Below are 21,674 nucleotides of genomic sequence, written 5' to 3' on the forward strand. Positions count from 1 at the left end.
AAAGACGCTACAAGTTCTTTTCTGGTTTATGAATATTTCCCTTTATCATAACAGAGTGTCATAGAGGACGTTGAGCACAATGAATTAGAAGTCTTCAGGCAGATCTCTAATTTAGCAAGAGAATGGAAAGCATCAGTACAACCTTTCCCATCCTCTCTGCAGATTTTATATCCAGGAAAAAGCCTTACTGCCAGCATTAGCACCCCACTCCTTTCCCAAATGGTGGCAGCTGCTGTCAGGAGGGGCTGCTGGCCTTCCCTAGGCTGGATTGGTTTCACAGTGGCTCAGAGGTCCTGGCTAGGTTTACTGGCATGACCTGGGAATGACCCCAATCCTCTTTTCTCCTTTTGTTTCTTAGAAGGTTCTGGAACACCTCTGGCACCCGTCATGGGGTGCTGCAGAAGCTGTGTGGCCTCTCCCTTCTTTACTCTGGTTGAATGAAAAGGAATATTCCATTAAAGTGTGTATTAAAAAGAAAGCTGTAGTGTAGGGAAAAGGATGATGAGATTAGCAGTGGCAGCTGAAATGGTCCCTGCCTTGTGCATTCACATGGGTAGATGGACCCGTGTTTTAGAAATCAGGATGAGCTCCAGGATGATGATAGCATAGGGTCACCTCCTCAACAGGTAGGAGACCCTATTGGTGGCAATGCTTGACAAACTGCAGACCTCTACAAGACCTGGCCATCAGAATGGCTATGGCTGATGGTCAAGCACCATGACCCTGGAGGGCTAGGGCATAAAGTAACCCTCAGAACAGCTCTTACTCCTAGGAAGAAGGGTGATAAGACAGAGAAATGTTCCCTGATACCAAGATGAGGGATTCCTTTGGAATGCAGATAGAGTTAATTGATAAGAATAATGATCTGTTGTGAGCTTGATGGAAGTGTACAATAGATGAGCTTTCCTGCTTTGGCTCATCTTCCTTTTTTTTCCTTCTTTTTTTCTTTTCTTTTATCTTTCCCATAGTTGCTTATGTTCTGTGTCATGTACTTCGATATTTTTTGTAGTTTTAAAAGGTTTTTTTCATTACTATTAAGGAATTTTCCTTTGTAATTTTGGTTGTCTATATTTATATGTACCTGTTTATTTGTACCTGTTTAAAGCAAAATAAAAGTTATTTTTTTTTATAAAAAAAAAGATAGAGCACTCGTGCTGGATATGTGATTGGTGCCAGCAGACAGGAACTCTACAATATGCACGGACCATCCAGCATCACAGGTACAGGAGTCTAACTGGTCAGATGGGTCCATGGTTATGTCCATGCTTTGCCTCTTCAGAAGACTCAGATGTACAATAACATAGCAAGGTGGTTGTTGGCACAGGTACAGTGGTACCTCAGGTTAAGAACTTAATTCGTTCCGGAGGTCTGTTCTTAACCTGAAACACCACTTTAGCTAATGGGGCCTCCTCCTGCTGCTGCTGTGCCGATGACATGCAATTTCTGTTCTCATCCTAAAGCAAAGTTCTTTGTTGTTGTTTAGTCGTTTAGTCACGTCCGACTCTTCGTGACCCCGTGGACCAGAGCACGCCAGGCACTCCTGTCTTCCACTGCCTCCTGCAGTTTGGTCAGACTCATGTTTGTAGCCTCGAGAACACTGTCCAACCATCTTGTCCTCTGTGGTCCCCTTTTTCTTGTGCCCTCCATCTTTCCCAACATCAGGGGCTTTTCCAGGGAGTCTTCTCTTCTCATGAGGTAGCCAAAGTATTGGAGCCTCAGCTTCACGATCTGTCCTTCCAGTGAGCACCCAGGGCTGATTTCCTTAAGAATGGATGCGTTTGATCTTCTTGCAGTCCATGGGACTCTCAAGAGTCTCCTCCAGCACCATAATTCAAAAGCATCAATTCTTTGGCGATCAGCCTTCTTTATGGTCCAGCTCTCACTTCCATACATCACTACTGGGAAAACCATGGCTTTCACTATATGAACCTTTGTTGGCAAGGTGATGTCTCTGCTTTTTAAGATGCTGTCTAGGTTTGCCATCGCCTTTCTCCCAAGGAGCAGGCGTCTTTTAATTTCGTAACTGCTGTCACCATCTGCAGTGATCATGGACCCCAAAAGAAGGTAAAATCTCTCACTGCCTCCATTTCTTCCCCTTCTATTTGCCAGGAGGTGATGGGCCCAGTGGCCATGATCTAAGTTCTTAAAGTTCTTAACCCGAGGTAATATTTCTGGGTTAGCAGAGTCTGTAACCTGAAGCGTATGTAACCTGAGGTGCCACTGTATTTTCCTCCAGAGCGGACTGACTGTGGGAACCAATGAGCTCTTAGAACAATTGGTCTTTAGGTTTAGGTTTATGGGAGGCTGCACCCCCTTACTCCACTCACCAACACCTTGCCATTCCCCCCACGTTAACCCCCATGGGCTTCATCATCATCATCATCATAATAATAATAATAATAATAATAATAATAATTTATTATTTATACCCCGCCCATCTATTTTTTATCTTGCAGGTAAAAGTGAAACACTAGAATTGCATATATCAGATTTAATCATGACATTTCTCTCTAGTTTCCCTGTTGTGGGTGAATCCAGAAGTGTTAAGAATGTGGGCCAGCAGGATCCACAAATTAATAATAATAATAATAATAATAATAATAATAATAATAATAATGAATGAATAATTTATTATTTATACCCCGCCCATCTGGCTGCGGCTTCCAACACAATATTAAAATACAATCCTTCAGATATTAAAAGCTTCCGTAAACAGGGCTGCCTTCAGATGTCTTCTAAAAGTCTGGTAGTTGTTTTTTCCTTTGGTGGGAGGGTGTTTCACAGGGCTGGCGCCACTACTGAGAAGGCCCTCTGCTTGGTTCCCTGTATCTTCGCTACTTGTAGTGAGGGAACCGCCACAAGGCCCCCGGAGCTGGACCTCAGTGTCCGGGCAGAACGATGGGGGTAGGTATACTGGACAGAGGCCGCTTAGGGTTTTAAAAGTCAGCACCAACACTTTGAATTGTGCTTGGAAACATACTGGGAGCCAATGTAGGTCTTTCAAGACCGGTGTTGTGGTCCTGGCGGTCTCTCCCAGTCACCAGTCTAGCTGCTACATTCTGGATTAGTTGTAGTTTCCGAGTCACCTTGAAAGGTAGCCCCACGTAGAGCGCATTGCAGTAACCCAAGCGAGAGATAACTAGAGCATGCACTACTCTGGCGAGACAGACTGCGGGCAGGTAGGGTCTCAGCCTGCGTACTAGATGGTAGACAGCTGCCCTGGACACAGAATTGACACAGAATTGACCTGCGCCTCCATGGACAGCTATGAGTCCAAAATTACTCCCAGGCTGCACGCCAGGTCCTTCAGGGGCAGTTACCCCATTCAGGATCAGGGAGTCCTCCACACTTGCCGATTTCCTGTCCCCCAAAAACAGTACTTCTGTCTTGTCCGGATTCAACCTCAATCTGTTAGCCGCCACCCATCCTTCAACCACATCAACACTCAACCATTACACTTTACAACTACTAAGCTCACTTTCATCTTCCTAACCCCACTTCTGAAGACACTTCTCTCTTCTGTTCTGCATACCTGCTTTACACCCTTTTTAACATTTATGCCCATGCCACCTCCTCTCCTTCCTTTTGTGCACCCTGATGTCAGGGCCTCGCTGGATGATGAAGAGTTGTGCGCATTAACCACCCAATAATGTCCCCCCCCTCCCCAGATGACACAGAAGAGGAAGCCCAGAGGGGCTCCTCCTCCTTGTAGTTTACGGCTGCTTAGGAGGAGTCCAGAGGAAGAGGACTAGGAAGGGAAGGAGGGGGCAGACAAGTCTCAGCAATGTATTCACCTTGACTTTTTTGAATTAAAAAGCTGATCGCACTTCAAGTTTTCCTTCTGACCTGTGGATGAACCTGCCTTCCTGATAGCCCAAACACCCCCTTGCACACAAAACTACCCCATGGTAACGTGCACCTTCCTCCTCCCGCATCCTTTTCTCCTACTAATTATGAAGTCACCATACCCTTCTACTCTGTGAACCCTTTTTTGCCCCTGCTTTAATCTTCACGCCTATTTTGATGCCTCTTACTCACAGAGATATATGGGGGTATTTGGAGAGGGGTAGCACCTCTGCTGGTGGACACGTCATGTTCCTCCAGGGGTAGTTTGCCCACCTTCGGTCCCCATCATGCACTCAGCTCTGACCTTTGGCTCCTAGAAGCTGTCAGTATGCGATAGCAGCCCCCCCCCCCCAATGGATATATCTGGCCAGCTAAGCCAGGTGAGGGGAGCCAATGGGTCTCAAACCCTTGGCGAGTTAGGGACTTCTCCTGCATGGAAAGGCAGGCTCCAGCAGACTGAGTGGATGAGAGCAAGAGGGGGTCCAACGATCAAGAAGGCAGTTTCTGCAGGTGTTGTTGAGGTATGTGAGGGGCAGATGGGGCTTGTCCACCTGGGAAGGTAGCCCATCTAGAAGGAAATTGATCCTAAACCTCCGCTGCCTTGTGGGATATCTTCAGGAGAAGTAAAGACTCAGAAGTAAACCCTCCACGAATCCGCAGTGGAGTCCCTAAAATGGTTAGATGAAAATGGTACGCATCTGATATCACCTGCAGCTGAACTGGTGCCAAATGTATTGCTCTGCTTTCCTTTGGACCATATCAGCAAGGCCAAGGGGTGGGGTCTTGTCTGGACAGCACAGAACCTCCATACACAGTCCAGGTTTGTGTCACAGGGAGCTCACTTCAATGCTGCTAACACAGTGGTTTGACTTCACCCCCAGAGATGCACTTCATTGTTTCTTGAGACAAGTTGGATGCCAACAATACTTGCACAGATCATCCCCATATCCACACCTTAGCTTCTCTCCTATTCTGCATCCCCCTTTGCCTGCACCCATGATATGTTATTCCATCTTTAAGATGAATGGAATCTTAAGAGCAAGCCTCCCAGTTAGCTTCTTCAGTTAAGATCAGTTGGGGGTGTTGCACACATGTGGGTGGTTTGCCTGCTCACAAAATATCTCTTCTGCTGTAAATTACTACATTGAAAATTGCACTTAATGTTGAGCACACCACATTGTACAAGAAGTGAAATACATTGTGGGAAGGTATTATGGAATATTTGCAGGCTCTGCATCCTTTATCTCACACAAGGCAGTTGAGCAATGGCAGAGAGAGATGTTTGAGTACAGCAAGAAGGGTAGTATGGTGAAAGGGGGAAAGTGGTTGTTTTAAACAATGGCAGAAGTTTGAATAAAGCAGTAATGGCCATACATAATTTTATTTGTTTCACCTTTTCCTAGTTCAAATCATGTTTAAGGCGGCTTACAACATGAAAAAATATAAATTGCAAACATAACAAAAGTGGTCATAAACAAATAAAACATCAAAAAGTATGCAACCAAATTAAACCATTTCCACATAAATTATGTAGTAACATTGAAAGGAGAAATGGCAGTTTTAAACAGCAGTAAAGGTTTGAGTAAAGCAAGGATGGTGGAACACTGAGGGATTTTTAAAAAGTTCTAACAAGAAATTAAAGAGATGGGTTCAACACAGACGCTAACTCCAAAAAGCTAACATTCCTAAATTCCTTCTTGTTGTACTCAAACCTTATTTTAAACAGTCACTTCCTCTCCTCAGTGTCACCCCTGCTTGCTCTACTTAGACTTCTACCATTGTTTAAAATGTCCCCTTTTTATGTCTCAGCGCTCCCACCCTCCCCTGCCATGACTTTATGCAAATCCAGGACTGCAATGTGGCAATGCAAATCCTCCAATGCAATGATTCTTACATTTCTATTATATACAATGTTTGCATATAAAAAGATAACAAATGTAGCAAATGTGCTTTTGTTTTCCAAATATAAAATGCATGTAAACAAATTTTAAGTACAATTTGCACTATCTTCTGCCTTTTAAATAAGTTGTGACTGCATATTCATATTTCACTTTCTCATTCAGATAGTAGTAGTAATAATTTTTTGGCATTCTCCAGTGTCTTGCATTATCTGGTTCTAAGCATCATAATATAAATTAGGGAAAAAAACCCATAGATTGCTTTCTGATGGCTCCCAAGAGGATGGTGTTTTGGAGATCAAAGTCCAACCCCCAGAAATTCTGCTCTGGAAACAACATTGAGCAGCAGCAGCTGGAAAATATTATCCTTTATACTGTCATGCTAAATATGTACCATATTTTCCGGCCCATAGGGCGCACCTAGTTTTCAGGGGGGAAATCAAGGAAAAAATATCCCCCCCCCCCGGAGCTCTGGGAGCAGCGGACAGGCTGCATGCAGCCTGGGTGCTACTCCAAGACCTTCTTCCTGCTTTTGCGGGAGGTGGCGGAATTCCCCCACCTCCCGCAAAAGCCCGCAGGAGCCGCACGTGACTCCTGTGGGCTTTTCGACCAGGAGGGAGAAGGGACTGAAATGGCCAGTCAGTCCCTTCTCCCTCCTCGGGGAAAAGCCCCCAAGAGCAGAATGCTCTTTAAAGGCTGCGCGGCTCCTGCGGGCTTTTCTACGAGGTGGGGGAATTCTCCCACCTCGTAGAAAAGCCCGCAGAAGCCGCACAGCCCCTTTAAAGAGTGCACGGCTTTTGCCTGCTTTTGTGGGAGGTGGAGGAATTCCCCCATCTCCCGCAAAAGCCCACAGGAGGGAGAAGGGACGGACTCGGCCAGTCAGTCCCTTCTCCCTCCTTGGGGAAAAGCAGGCAAAAACCGCACGCTCTTTAAAGGCTGCGCTGCTTTCCCCCACTGCCAGCCTCAAAGCCGGGTCGGAGAGTAGCCTCTGGGGCTGGCAATGGGGCGAAGCGCTGCTTTCCCCCACCGCCAGCCTCAAAGAGCAGACTCTTCTGGCTTCAGCGAAAGCAACGCGAAGCCTCCGGAGCGCAGGCTTCCTAGGCTTCGCGTTGCTATCGCTGAAGCCAAGGAGCCTGCATCCGCCACATAGGACGCACAAGAACAAAAAAAGACACCTATTGCCTCTCAGCAAACTTTGCAGGGGGGAGATAAATTTGGCAGGTGGGAAGACAGCTTGGGCACCCACAGCCTAAACAGAAAAGCTGGTGTTTAGTACATTTGACCATGTGGTCTCCTGTCATAGTTATTTATAAATCTGCTTTGTAGTTTATGCAGCATCTATGAGTAGTTGAGTTTGTAAAGCTACCACACACCATCTCACTAGCAAGAGACATTAAGACTGCCATCCTCTGCACACTTTAGAATAAGTCCCCATTGAACACCTTGGCCCCCGTGGTGCTGAATTTTCAAGGCAGGAAATGGCAACGAGCTGTAGTACATTTAAGAATTTTAACAGTGTTCCTGACCAGTTGCATTTGTGGCATACAATTTTCATGTCTGGATTGGAAGTGAAAGATTTGAGTCACTTAACCTAAAAAGCAAAACGTACAAAGGGCAATTGTTAGTGATTTTGGTATTTTCAGAACATGAAACATATAATGCTCCAACTGGTTTTAGAGAACCTACTCAAATATGTAGCAGTTTTTAGTGTTCAGCAGAAATGCTCCATTTGCTGAACAATATCATACAGCAAATTCACTCTTACTGTTGATAGATGGATAATGACACTAGGACAATCATTATCTCCGTGGCAACAGTACTGCATATGTCAGAGGAACATTGCACATGGAGCGGATGCTACTTTTTACAGTCCTGCCTCGGCTTCCTCAGTCAGATATTCTTTCTGCAAAGCCAATATGCCCAGAGTACAAGAGCAACTAAGGGCAATTCCAAGGCTGCAGATTTACTGCAATGAATGGATAAGCTTGGCATGCCATGCAAATGAGTCTTGTGATACCTTCAGAACCAACAAATTGATTGTGGTGTGTTTTGGTAGGAGCCCGTACAAATGCACTAGTCTTTAAAGAAGCACAATAGTGTTGCTTTCTCTGTGGTCGGCCAACATGGGTACCTTTCTACAATTTATTCAAAACACTTAGTAAATGTTCAGTGCTGATGGTTTTCAACAGCAAACAGCCATATGCTTCTGCACAGCCCATAGGTGAATATGAACCAGCCATTCTCCGAATTTTGTTCCCCACTCCTAGCAATTAGCATGCCACATAATACCACCTTTGGTCCTGGAGGCTCCATTTAGCAATTGGAATGATCAGCAATACTGATCTTCCCAGACTAGTTTCATATTATGTCCCAGTTCTATTAAATTCAACTGAACACATTTCCATTAATATTAACTAAGATGGGAAGTACTTGCCTTTTTGAGAATTTGGCCGTTCTTTACTAACTTCCATTCCAATGAGTCAGCTCATTGACAGCTTATTGCAGTTGGTTTCAGGCAGGAATTCTAGGTCAATGTCAAATGTAGCCATTGATATGCTCAGTGAAGAGGTAATTTTGTTCAATCACAAAAGCAACACCTGAAATAAAAGGCAGAACCTATAAATTGGGGCTCTTTGCAGAAGACCTAATGGTCACAACACCAGACCCCCTAAACCAGGGGTCAGAAAACTTTTTCAGCAGGGGGCCGGTCCATTGTCCCTCAGACCTTGTGGGGGCCAGACTATATTTTGAAGGGGGGGAATTAACAAATTCCTATGCCCCACAAATAACCCAGAGATGCATTTTAAATAAAAGGACACATTCTACTCACGTAAAAACACGCTGATTCCCGGATCGTCCACGGGCTGGATTTAGAAGGTGATTGGGCCGGATATGGCCCCTGGGCCTTAGTTTGCCTACCCATCCGTAATTAGGGAACTCAACACATTTGCAACAGTGTCAGACCTACAGGTAAACTTTGCAAAGTCTGAGGCTATGTGCTTCAACACTCCCCTCCCCATACCCCAAAAGAATTCACAAACATCACTAAGATAAAACTTTCCCGCACCAAGTTCAGATACCTAGGGGTACAAATAACCAGAAACCTCAACAAATTATACCTCCACAACCACAACCCCTTGTGGCGACAAATCAACTAAGACCTGAAGAGATGGAACAATACCACCTTCATTCTCTTAGACAAAAGTCATGATCAAAATGATCACCCTCCCAAATCAACCTACCTGTTCCAAACTCTCCTAATCTGAATTCCCCCAGCCCAACTTCACAAATGGCAGAAAAAAATACACGTGTGCTATTTTTCACTCTAAGACGCACCAGACCACAAGATGCACCTAGTTTTTGGAGGAGGAAAACAAGAAAAAAAATATTCTGAATCTCAGAAGCCAGAACAGTAAGAGTGAAAGCAGTGAAAGCAGCAATCCCTCTTGCTGTTCTGGCTTCTGTGATAGCTGCGCAGCCTGCATTCGCTCCATAAGACGCACACACATTTCCCCTTACTTTTTAGGAGGGAAAAGGTGAGTGTTATAGAGCAAAAAATACGGTATTTATATTCTCACATAATAAACCAAGAATAAGCCCCAAATACCTGCACTCCCCCTCCTCAGAAGGAAGATGGGGAATCCCCAACAAAGAATCATATTACACCGCCAACTAAGTATGCCACATAATCCCATATATTCTAGAAGACGAGATGAAACAATGGGTACACTTGGAGAGAGACACAACTGAAAATACCCCCACCACAGCATACCCATTCCTCTCAAACAAAATAAGGGAAATTTCCACAACACTAAACAGGTTTACACAGACCATGCTTAAAGCATGGAAAGAATAAGTAGGTAAATTGTCCCCAACCCCATCCCCGCTAATACCCCTGGCACACCACCCACTATTCCACCACGCAGAACAAAACCTTCAGATAAAAACCTGGCAGGCCAAAGGCTTATACCTCCTAGCAGACTTCTACGAAAACAACAAATCCATATCAACACAAGAAATAAAAGACAAACTGGGGCATACCCAGATGCCCTGGCTAACACACCACCAATTAAATGCCCTCCTAAGCAACCCAATTGTAAAATCAGCAGCAACTAGGCCCTTGACAACCTTCAAAAACCTCCTCCTAACAACAAAGGGACATGGCAAAGGGCTGGTATCCACAATATACAAAATACTGCTCCAAAACCCCACAAACCCCCTTGACGTAATAAAAAAACAATGGGAGGATGACATAGGCTATGAGATTAACCAACTCTTCTGGACAGCAGTCACACAAGAAATATACAAAATAACTAAACAAGTATTAGAAGTCACCCCAGAACTGGCCCTACTAAAAATCTTCCAATATAACAATGCCCACTCATACCACAAAGAGCTCATAACCCACCTACTCTCAGCAGCCAGAAACATGATAGCCAGACACTGGAGAGACCTGTCAAGAGTAAGCATGGACCAATGGTATCAAATAGTATGGGAAACAGCCTTCTTAGAAAAACTAACCAATAAACTGAAACTGACACAGGGACAAATAGAAGAAGATGCCTTCACCCCTGTTTAGTTCCCCTTTATCACATACATAACCCAACAAGACAACAACAAAAATCCCCCAACAGCATACAAATCAATCTGGCTAACCTGATTAAAAAATACACTCACTCACAGCTCACACACAAAAACAAATCTCACTACAGCCAACCAAAGACAACCAACCACACCCTAAGCCACACCCAACATCTCTCACCGCCAAGGAAATACAACAATTGAATAGCAAGTAATGCTGACACAACCCCTCAGACACACTGAGTAATAGAAGCATAATCACCCAACTCAATCCCACTTGGCACTCTCCTCCCCCCTTTTCTTCTCCTTCCTAATTGTTTGAACCAATTCATAAACCAAGAACTTATACATTGACCACTAATAATGCAACATATGTTGTAGATATTTATCCACATTTATTATGCTATTTTTTGTGATATACAAATGACATGAGGAAACTTGGTATACTTATTTGTATAATGATATTCTTGTTTATAAAACCCAATAAAAAAACAAAAGAAAAAAGCAACACCTGGATAGCTCAGTTGGTTTAAGTGTGATGCTGATAATGCCAAGGTTTGCAGGTTTTATTTCTGTGTGGGATAGCTGCATATTCTTGCATTGCAGGGGGTTGGAGTAGATGATCCTTAGGGTCCCTTCCAACTCTGATTTATTATATAATCCAAAAGGCTTGCAGGCTGCCAAAAAGAAAAGATAACCTGAGTGCATGGTGCAACAAATTCTTGAGTTTCCATTTACCAAAGGGGCTGTGGAATGTTAGCGACCAATATTGCTCTACAAAACTGATCAGCGCCAGAGATTAATTTGAACTTAAGGCATTATGCATGCGCAATGCAAATAACAACAGGTTGTGGGCATCCATCTGTCTCAGGAGACAATGGAGGAGTGTGCCTTTGAGAGTGAGGTCAACTGTTGGAAGGTTGCAGCGTCTGCTGTGACTATAGGGTCTGATGATGATGATGGCAATAATAATAACAATAACAATAACAATAATATATTAGTAATAATAGTAATAATAGTAATAATAATAATAATAATAATAATAATAATAATAATAATAATAATATATTATTTATACCCTGTCCATCTGGCTGGGTTTCCCCAGCCCCTCTGGGCAGCTTCCAACAGAATATTAAAATACAATAGTCTATTAAACATTAAAAGCTTCCCTAAACAGGGCTGTCTTCAGATGTCTTCTAAGAGTCTGGTAGTTATTTTTCTCTTTGACATCTGATGGGAGGGAGTTCCACAGGGAGGGCGCTACAACCGAGAAGGCCCTCTGCCTGAGTTCCCTGTAACCTCACTTCTCACAGGGAGGGAACAGCCAGAAGGCCCTCGGCACTGGACCTCAGTTTCCAGGCAGAATGATGAAGGTGGAGACGCTCCTTCAGGTATAGTAGACCGAGGCCGCTTAGGGTTTTAAAGGTCAGATGTGGGAGAGACAAGTTTTGTTACATTTGGGGCAGATGAAGGCGTCCAGTTGCGCTGCTGCAGATACACCATGGTATTTCTTCTCTCTGTACTCCCAGCAGTCATGGAGCATCCATGAGCAACACAAACAACGACAACGACAAACTATAATAGTCAATAGCCACTGAGCCTAGGGCTTGCTGATCGGAAGGTTGGCAGTTTGCATCCCCACGACAGGGTGAGCTCCTGTTGTTCGGTCCCAACTCCTGCCCATCTAGCAGTTCAAAAGTAAGTCAAGTGCAAGTAGATAAATAGGTACTGCTCTGGTGGGAAGGTAAACGGCGTTTCCATGCGCTGCTCTGGTTCCCCAGAAGTGGCTTATAGTCATGCTGGCCATGCTAGAAGCTGGCCATGCTAGAAGCTGTCTGCGAACAAACGCCGGCTCCCTTGGCCTATAGAGCAAGATGAGTGCGCAACCCCAGAGTCGTCTTCGACTGGAGCTAACGGTCAGTGATACCTTTACCTTTTTAGCTGAGAAGATCACTATATTATTGACCTAGATGTAGTAATCTCTTGAGCAAGGAACTTCAATGGAAAATGGCAGTTTGAAACTAATTACCAGTTAGGTAATTTTTATTGGTTTATCAGTCAAATACACACAGGAAATAAAAAATACCCCATACAGTGGTACCTCAGGTTACGAACTTAATTCGTTCTGTTCTTAACCTCAAACTGTTCCTAACCTGAGATACCACTTTAGTTAACGGGGCCTCCCGCCGCCGCACGATTTCTGTTCTCATCCTGAAGCAAAGTTCTTAACCCGAGGTACTATTTCTGGGTTAGTGGAGTCTGTAACCTGAAGCGTCTGTAGGCCGAGGTACCACTGTACATACATATGTAAACAAACTGTTTTAACTCATGTTATTTCTTGAGAAGATTAGTCCTCTCCAGGGAGATAACCTAAGTGACCAGAGGACAAATTTACATCTGCTTATTTACAAAGCATAAGAATGAGTACCATACTGTAGGTACTTTGAACAACCCTAGCATGGCAAATGGGTGGCACTGTGGGTTCAACCACAGAGCCTAGGGCTTGCCGATCAGAAGGTCGGTGGTTCGAATCCCCGCGACGGGGTGAGTTCCCGTTGCTCGGTCCCTGCTCCTGCCAACCTAGCAGTTCGAAAGCACACCAAAAAGTACAAGTAGATAAATAGGTACTGCTCCGGCGGGAAGATAAACAGCGTTTCCGTGTGCTGCTCTGGTTCGCCAGAAGCAGCTTAGTCATGCTGGCCACATGACCCAGAAGCTGTACGCCGGCTCCCTTGGCCAATAAAGCAAGATGAGCGCCGCAACTCCAGAGTCGGTTACGACTGAACCTAATGGTCGGGGTCCCTTTTCCTTAGATGTTCAGAAAGCACTACACACTTCTGACAAAGAGCAAATTAAACACATGCTGTTCAATTGTACCAAGGGGTTCATATGACAGTAAAGCAAGACCTGGTTCTGGATGGAGAGATTAACCTGTGATGTCAGCAAGAGTGGTGAAAACCTGGATCTAGAAGTGTCCAATTTATCTGCAACACCACCACATATGAAAGACAAATCTTTCCCCACACCCCATCCATCATATCAGAGACAAAGATGGGTCACTCTGATAAAGTCTAATGGGCACATCACCACCCAAAAATTGCCTTCCATGTCACCTCTTGGATTTTCGCTGAGTTTTTGAAGGAGGGCGAGTCCCCAAGCAGTCCCACATACTATATAGTCATTCATCTTTACCCCCAAATTTTAATGCTCATGCAGGGCCGATAGTTACATTGATAAGGAGCTTATAATTCCTTGAGGCTGCCCCTTTGAAGTCTAGAATACAGATCGCCAGTAAGTAGGAAATGAGCGTAGTTATTTCTGCACATTTACTACCCTTTGATTCCTAACATTTTTTGCAGACTGAGGAAGGTGAAAGGACCAAAGGTCTGAGTCGGTAGCAGGCAGCTCCTGATGTCCCTACGAACCTTGTGGGCTGCCGTAGACGAATACGGGGTTGGATGACGGGCGGGAAGCACCTTAAACAGAAAGCGCTGCACAAATACCGTACCTTCTTGCTGTTTCCTTGATCCCACAGGCCCCATCTAGGCCGACCTCGGGCTGCTCGGACTTCCAATGGGTGGGGCGGAGGGGTTCGGACCGACCCCAGGCCTCTTCGCCCGGCGCAGGGCTAAGCGAGGCGGATCCCACGAAGGATGCGACGGACGCGGGCCGGGCTGCTCTTCTCTGTGCTCTTCCCGAGAACCGCCGAGGGGCCGGATCGGGCGGGCGGCGGGTCTGAGGCAGCTAGACGCTTAGCCTTGAAGCCCTTTAGCTTCGGAGGCCGGAAAACAGAAAACAAACACACCACCACCATGCCGGAAGCGGAAGTGCCGCCGCCGCAAATCTCGTTTCTTCAAGACTCCAACTTTCCCCGCCTCCCATGGGAAAGTGACAGAAAGCCCCATCAATCACAGCACAGCGCGTCGCGGTACTTCCTTTGCGCAGTCATAGGAGGCAGCAACAGCTCCTCTACCGCAGGAGAGATTTTATTCAATGGACCCCGTGCGGTACGATTGGCCACTGGGGACGAATAGGAAGCGGCCGGCCGGCCTGGCCTCCAATAGTCATTGGTAGCTTGAGTTCGACTGACAGGAATGCCTGCCTTTCCGTCGCGGCGCGTACGGGGCGGTGCTAAGGAAGCGCAGGCAGCCCCGCTTAAACATTATTGGTAGCCCGAGCGTGAGTGACAGAAGCGGAACCGGGGCCTGCGTCCCTTCGGCTAGGCCGCGAGGTCGCCTGAGGGAGCCTCCGGCGAGCTCGCAGCCATGAGCGGGTCCTTCTGCCGGCTGCCCGCAGCCCTGCGGCGGTGGCGCGGCGCGCGGCCCACGACACTCTTGGCGCGGCCGCTGAGCCAGGCCGGCCCCGGAGGCGGCGAAGCGGAGGGCGGCGAGGGCGTCGCTTCGGCCGCCGGGTCGAAGGAGGCGGTGGGGCGCCTGGTGCGCGCTCACCCGGTGGTGGTGTTCATGAAGGGCAGCCCCGCGCAGCCCCAGTGCGGCTTCAGCAACGCTGTGGTGCAGATCCTGCGCCTGCATGGCGTCAGCGACTACCGCGCCTACGACGTCCTGCAGGACCCCGGCCTGCGCCAAGGTAGGCGGGCTCGGCGGAGGGGCCTCTGCGCCCGCCACCCCCTGCGAGGCTGCCCCGCTGAGGGGAAGGCGGGCCTGCGGGGCGGCAGGGAAACCTCGTTGCTGCTGCTGCCCGCCTGCATTGGCCAAGGCCTGAGCCGTGGGCCCCCCCCGCCCCTCTTTCCTTAGAAGGGCCTGCTGTGGTTCCACGGAGTCTTCCTCATTAAGTTTCTGTGCCGTGGCCTGGCGGGTGGGAAGCGTGGCTGCGGGTGACGACTGTGTGGCCGGGCGTGGGGCCCAGTTCTCGCTCTCCGCCACCCCTCGCCCAGTCTTTCCCAAGGAGGAGAACGGGGAAAGTGGGTGCTGCTGGGTGCCACTGCCTGCAGGCGCCTTGAGCCTCTTTCGGCAGAAGAGCACAACCCTCCCCTCTCCCCTTCAATCTGATGTTTCCCGAAAGGCTGTGTGAAGTGTTGCGTGTACACACGGACCCATCCAGGCTGCCGTAGCTCCAGCGCTTCTCTCCACCGGCCTTTCCTGCTATCGAGTAATGTGAGGGGAAGCGGTTGCTCTTTGGTCCTGCCTTCCCCGCAACTTGGGAGCTGGATGGAGATGTCCGTGCAAGTGCTCGGATGATCTCCTTGTAGGATCGCCAGTCTATTTTTGCAACTCAGGAGGGCCCTGCGACCAAATTGAGATTTCCAGTTTGGGGTTTGCATAAGTTGTTCTTAATATTTTATTATTTATTAAATTTATATACTGCCCTTCATCCGAAGATCTCAGGGTGGTTCAGAAGATAAAAATACAGGATAAAAGCACAAAATAAATACTTAAAAACAAAGCAAAACAATAACACCCCCTTCCCACAAACACATTTAAAAGGCTGTAGAATATAAATCACCCAAAGGCCTGGTTGAAGAGGAACGTTTTTGCCTGGCTTCTAAAGCGTTATGAGATTGTATCATTTTTCAGAGCACTTCTAGAATATGCACAAGAGCTTGCACCACTCCCTCAACTCCAAATGTCTGTGGGGAATAGATAAATAATTTGGACAGAGATAAAGAATTTGTATTTGCCAAACAGAGCAAATAGGTGTTGAAAAGCAGTAAAATATCCTACCCTTTTTTTTTAATATGCAAATACATTTAAGGTTAGGTCCAAGAAGTGCTATATCTTTGTTCAAAAATTTCTGTTTAATGCATTAGGAAAGTCTTCATGTAGTTTCTGTGAATCTGTTGGTCAGGGATCAGGGCTAGAATTTGAATCTTGAATGAGTTGCAAGAAGAAAAGTCTTAACGGAGGAAACAAGAGCCAATGCAGTGTTTTGAGTGTTAGCCTAGGACCTGGGAGACCAGGTTTAACATTTCTACTCAATCATGAAGGTGACCTTGTGTGAATCAGGCTTGGCTGAACCTTCCTCAAAGGTTGGTTGTGAAAATAAAATGTGGAGGTGAATGATTTGCTTTACCTTGAGCTCCTTGAAAGGAAATGTGGGATATAAATGTAATAGTAAAGATAAGAATGCAGTGCTGTTTCAACATGCTAAGTAGCCATGGAATGTAGAGAGACAATTGAAAGGAAAAATGGGGCAGTGAGAGCAGAATCTTTTGCTTTGGGGGAAAGTGGCTGGAAAGAATCTGGAACCAGGGTCTCTACTTTTTGGAGGAAGGATAAACTGCAACATGTGTTTTGCAGGCAATGATTGATTTAAACACACCTAATTAATATGCAGCAGAAAATCCACTGATGTGCGCAGGGGTCAGGAACATAACCCACACACAAAATGTTTGTTGCCTGTATTGTAATATTTTTTTAAAAATCTAGATAGCAATTTTTTTTAAATTGTGGGAATTAATCAAACTGAACTGATGATTCCTCAGGCCAGTGTTTCTCAAATGTTATGAGATTATCCTGGATCCTCCATACCCTAACACCAATCTTGGAAACTTGCTGTGTTATGTGTGCAGGGGGCTGGACTAGATGACCCTTAGGATCCCTTCCAACTCTGATTATCTGTTTACAGCACCACACTAGTTTTCTGTAAGTAGCTAAAGTACAGTACTGGATTTGATTGTGGGGAAACCCCATTTCAAATTGCAATGGAGAAGCTTAATCTATGGGGTTGTTGGAATGAAATGCTGCTCTGTTCCCCATATAGCTTAAACAATATACTACTGCTTTCCACTTGCCTGGCTCCAAAATGCCCTTGTATAGTTTTGTGTTTCTCCTTGGTACTTCTGTCTCTAATCTGAAATAATTGGCTCTGCAGCATTTTTTAAATTTGAATGAACTGATTCTATTCCATAATTCCATGCTTGGAAACCTTAGGTCTTTAATTAGTCAGTTTTGTCAGCTTAAATTGTGTTTTACACAGTAGCAAAAGGACAGGTCCCCTGCCCCAAGTCGAGGAGGAGAAGAGAGAAGGTGATACAGACTTAAATCCAATAAGATTTGCTAAAAGGCTATGGGTTGTGTGCTTCCTTTCTTTTCTCCAGTATAGTCTTAACTGCCTTGCCAGTTCAAAAACACTGTTATAAGTTGTCTAATGTATTTGGTTTAATTTGTCTTTCTGTTTTGATTCAGGAATCAAAAACTATTCCAACTGGCCTACTATTCCCCAGGTCTTCCTGAATGGTGAATTTGTAGGGGGCTGTGATATACTACTTCAGATGCATCAAAGCGGGGACCTAGTGGAGGAGCTTAAGAAATTAGGAATTCGCTCTGCACTTCTGGATTCGGAGAACAACCACGGAAAAAAATAAGCAAGTGACTGCTATGACTTTGACAAAGACAACTTTTGACAATTTGGTACCAGAAAAGCCTTATGCAATTTAGCTCAGAAAGGCAACTTTTTGAACTAACAATGAGGTTTTATCATTAAGCATTATGTTACCCACTCTACTGTACAATAGACTGATATGTGGCTATTCTGTCTTGAATTTTTTTTAAGCATAGCTCTGTAAATCAAATGTTTTACAATCAAAGTAAATAAGTAGTTCACTTCTATTTTTAATGATTTTGTGTTCATTTTGCTTGAGTCACCAAAAAGTGGAACTTCTTTTTCTGGGGTGTTTCCATACTAGCTGTTTATACTCCAGAACTGTTACTCTTATTTACTCACTTTACAGTATCATTAAGTTTTTGCTGTGCTTTCACTGTGGTTATTTCATATTTCCCCATGCTGCATAAAGTCTGACTTTAAAAGAAGAAAGAACAATGCTAGTTCCACAGGTGCAGATGGCCTAGCACTTCTCTTCCATTTTGAGATGTGTAGTGGCTATTTTTAAATTGGTGCTAATGCACTGTGGTGAAATTTAACAGATTAAAAATAAACAATAAGGAAAGGAAAAGACAAGTTTTTAAGAATGGTTTGCGGCAATAAGTAACTATTTCCTGAAGCACCTGATGAGAGAGAATGAAACAATTTGAAGAAGTAATCAAATAAATTTAAAGTGACTGCTTTGGGATTTACATCAGGCATAGGTTGAATTAGGCAAGTTCAAGGTCATTTGTTACCTGACTACTCTTCTTTCACCAGCAGAAACTTACAAAGATTTATCCCAACACATATGCCCCTGAATCCCAACAATGCTAACAACAGGAATAAACTCCATTTAAACTCAGTGGGATTTCCTTCTGAGTAAATATTTGAAAGAAGGTCATTGCTGCTACTGTTTGTTTCTTCTCCCGTTGCTAGGGTTGTTGAAAAAAAAGCAGGGTTGTTTTTAAAAGTTCTTTAAAGGGCATCTAAGTAATAAGACAGTTGCTCTTTAAAAAGCACTATAATGCATTGAAACTGCTTTAAAAAATCCCATTGAGGAATTATTAATGAACAGTTGCCTGGATGTGAATTGTACTCTTCTGCACTGGTGTGAGTGTGAACATAGCTTAGTGGAGTGTTTATGTGGAAAAGGCACAATCATCCCTGCAGTGTGGAAAATCTATTGCAAGTCTGCTCATAACTAACACTATGTAAAGCAGTGATTGGGTAGGTCTAGGAGCTGTGCATCTGGACGCATCTTTGGATCATCTTCATAATTTGCAAATTGTGTTCTAGGCATAGTGTGAGTTTCCTTTGCTTCTCAGTGAAAAATGAAGGAAGTTGATGCCTTCGTTTTATTTGTGTAGAGTTTAGGAACCTAATCAGCCTATATTTAGGGACACATATTAAGAGTGCAGTAAATTCTTAGCTTGAAAACAAATACCACAGTAGTCATGATTACTGTTTCCAAAGTCAATAAATGGGTTTGGGGGGAAAGCCAGAAGTTTGGATTAAAAGCCAGGAAGTAACTTCTACCTCTGCCCAAAAGACTGCCTCAATTAATATGAAGTCTATAATCAGTGCTTTAATATATATAAACTTAATTTTGTGGCTCCAAATGGAAAATGTGCAGTTTTGGTATCACAGACATAGTTTATTGCTAGTGTCCATTTTTATATACCGTATTTTTCGCTCTGTAAGACGCACCTAGTTTTTGGAGGAGGAAAACAAGGAAAAAAAGATTCTGAATCTCAGAAGCCAGAACAGCAAGAGGGATTGCTGCGCAGTGAAAGCAGCGATCCCTCTTGCTGTTCTGGCTTCCAGGATAGCTGCGCAGCCTGCATTCGCTCCATAAGACGCACACACATTTCCCCTTACTTTTTAGGAGGGAAAAAGTGAGTCTTATAGAGCAAAAAATACGGTAAGTGCACAAACCCCTTGGGATACAGCCTTGGAACCAATAATTGGGTGTTTAACATTCTGAAAAATTTTGTAAAGTTATGCATGGACATGTGTTTTTTCAAATCTGCAGTGATTTGTGCTTCACTGAAATATATTTTCTATCCAGTTGAATGAGGAAATAAATCTGTTTCATGTTGGACTGAAAAATGTAGACAGCATAATATTTGTTGATTTTTTTTTTTAAAAAACCTCCATATATCAAGCTCCCTTAATGTTTCTGTTTCTAGGCACAAAAATATATTCATTGAAAGCTTACACATTGTTTTGTGCAGCTACAGTAGTAGTAAAATAAGTAAAATAAGGGCCCTCACTATTTTTAAATAGGCGAAAACAAAATAAAAAAATTCCTTCCAGTAGCACCTTAAAGACCAACTGAGTTAGTTCTAAGTATGAGCTTTCGTGTGCATGCACACTTCTTCAGATACACTGAAACAGAAGTCACCGGACCTTTCTATATAGTGAGAAGGTGGGGAGGGGTATTACTCAGAAGGGTGGTGGGAATGGGTGATTGGCAGCTATCTGCCAATCACCCATTCCCACCACCCTTCTGAGTAATACCCCTCCCCACCTTCTCACTATATAGAAAGGTCCGGTGACTTCTGTTTCAGTGTATCTGAAGAAGTGTGCATGCACACGAAAGCTCATACCTAGAACTAACTCAGTTGGTCTTTAAGGTGCTACTGGAAGGAATTTTTTTATTTTGTTTTGACCATGGCAGACCAACACGGCTACCTATCTGTAACTTTAAATAGGCGAGCAGTTTGTACCATTGGATACAAGTAAATAATCTGAGAGATTTGTCTATTATTGATCTGTGATTATTTCAAGTTTCCTTTTGAGGTAAAGGGCCTAGAACATGATTTTTAAAATCCTGTCTCTTCACAGATTTCTTGATATTTTTTAAAGCCCGCAGTATGATGGAAAGCTCTGAAAACATATAAGGAACAGTTTTAACAGCACAATCCTAACCATGTCTACTCAGAATTTAATAGGACTTATCAACAATATTAAGGAGCATGAAGGCTGGAGGGCATTGAGAAAGTGACATGTTGGAGTCATGTCACTTCCATTTCTCTGTGTACTTTTCACTCTCTCCCCACCCATTGCAGACATGTGACTCCCAGAAGCTTGTCCTTGAGGAAAAGTGTTCCCTCATTCCTGATATGTAGGAACACATACTCCAGCACTGACAGAGATGTAGACAATAATAAAGTGAATGGAAATATGTTAGACAAAGTTGGCTTTGCTAACCCAAGGCACCCAAGACTAAAAATGATGCTGTCTAGTCTGCACTTGTGCAACATCACCCATAAGTTCGGTTTCAAGTCCAATATGATGGGAGAGCTTATGCTTTGCGTTCACGTTCCCCAGGGTGCCGTCCAGCACCTTGAGAATGTGCTTCCAGTTGGAGCAGGCCACCTTGGACACGTAGCAGTACAGGAAGCAGTGCTTGTCATTCACCAGGAGGTGCTTGAGTGCCATCCGTTGCTGCCGAGAGCTCCCACATGCGAGGTGCATCTGCTTGACCGCACGCAGAACGGATGGTCCGGTTGCAGATGTCACGCAGAACCTGCACAGCCATGTCCTCCACCCTGGCGCTGCCACCACGCCTAGCCTGTGTAATAATAAAATTTAAGGTCATATAGATCAACACAGGAAGACTGACCTGAAACCATTTTGACTCCCAAGCTGACCAAATGTTTTTTCTGCAAGGAGGCAGGCGGTCAGGGAGCCCTCCCATTGTCTCAGGAATTGAGTAATCACCATTTCAAAGGGTGACAGACTACCAGGAAAGGCAATCAGATAAGGCATTATCAGATAACCTGGCAGACAGGAAAAACAACATTCAAATTTCTGTTGTGGACCACCTTTTCTGTGATGTAGGTATGTTTGTGGGGGATGGTCTTGGCTTACACCCCTTCTGTGATGTATGTATGGAGGGGTGGTCTTGAGTTCCAGGGCAGGGAATTTAAAGATCAATAAAGATCAGGCTCACTAGATGCGTTGCTTCTCAATATTCTCTGGTTGGCCTCTGTTATTTTCTCCTACCATTAGGGAAGCCAT

At 44.7% G+C, this 21,674-nt stretch overlaps 1 protein-coding gene and 3 long non-coding RNA genes across 4 annotated transcripts in view; 2 read left to right on the forward strand and 2 right to left on the reverse strand.

Moving 5' to 3' along the window:
- Nucleotides 1-21,674, forward strand: part of LOC309344767 — a 57,355-nt gene that overhangs the window by 5,747 nt on the left and 29,934 nt on the right. The window lies entirely within an intron of this gene.
- LOC309344752 lies at nt 6,937-14,076 on the reverse strand. The gene is made up of 3 exons (XR_014157854.1): nt 13,834-14,076; nt 8,179-8,341; nt 6,937-7,335 (listed from the first exon to the last, which is right to left on the reverse strand). It is a non-coding gene; the product is annotated as an uncharacterized lncRNA (long non-coding RNA).
- On the forward strand, nt 14,576-17,900 carry GLRX5 (glutaredoxin 5). Its single transcript, XM_081867406.1, has 2 exons — nt 14,576-14,912; nt 17,471-17,900. Exons 1-2 carry the CDS (start codon nt 14,591-14,593, stop codon nt 17,647-17,649), a joined length of 501 nt encoding a protein of 166 aa, XP_081723532.1. The 5' UTR covers nt 14,576-14,590; the 3' UTR covers nt 17,650-17,900.
- On the reverse strand, nt 19,797-21,606 carry LOC309344757. The gene is made up of 2 exons (XR_014157863.1): nt 20,354-21,606; nt 19,797-19,916 (listed from the first exon to the last, which is right to left on the reverse strand). It is a non-coding gene; the product is annotated as an uncharacterized lncRNA (long non-coding RNA).

The sequence above is a fragment of the Podarcis erhardii genome (assembly GCF_964252035.2).
Source record: "Podarcis erhardii genome assembly, chromosome: 6".
NCBI lineage: Eukaryota > Metazoa > Chordata > Lepidosauria > Squamata > Lacertidae > Podarcis > Podarcis erhardii.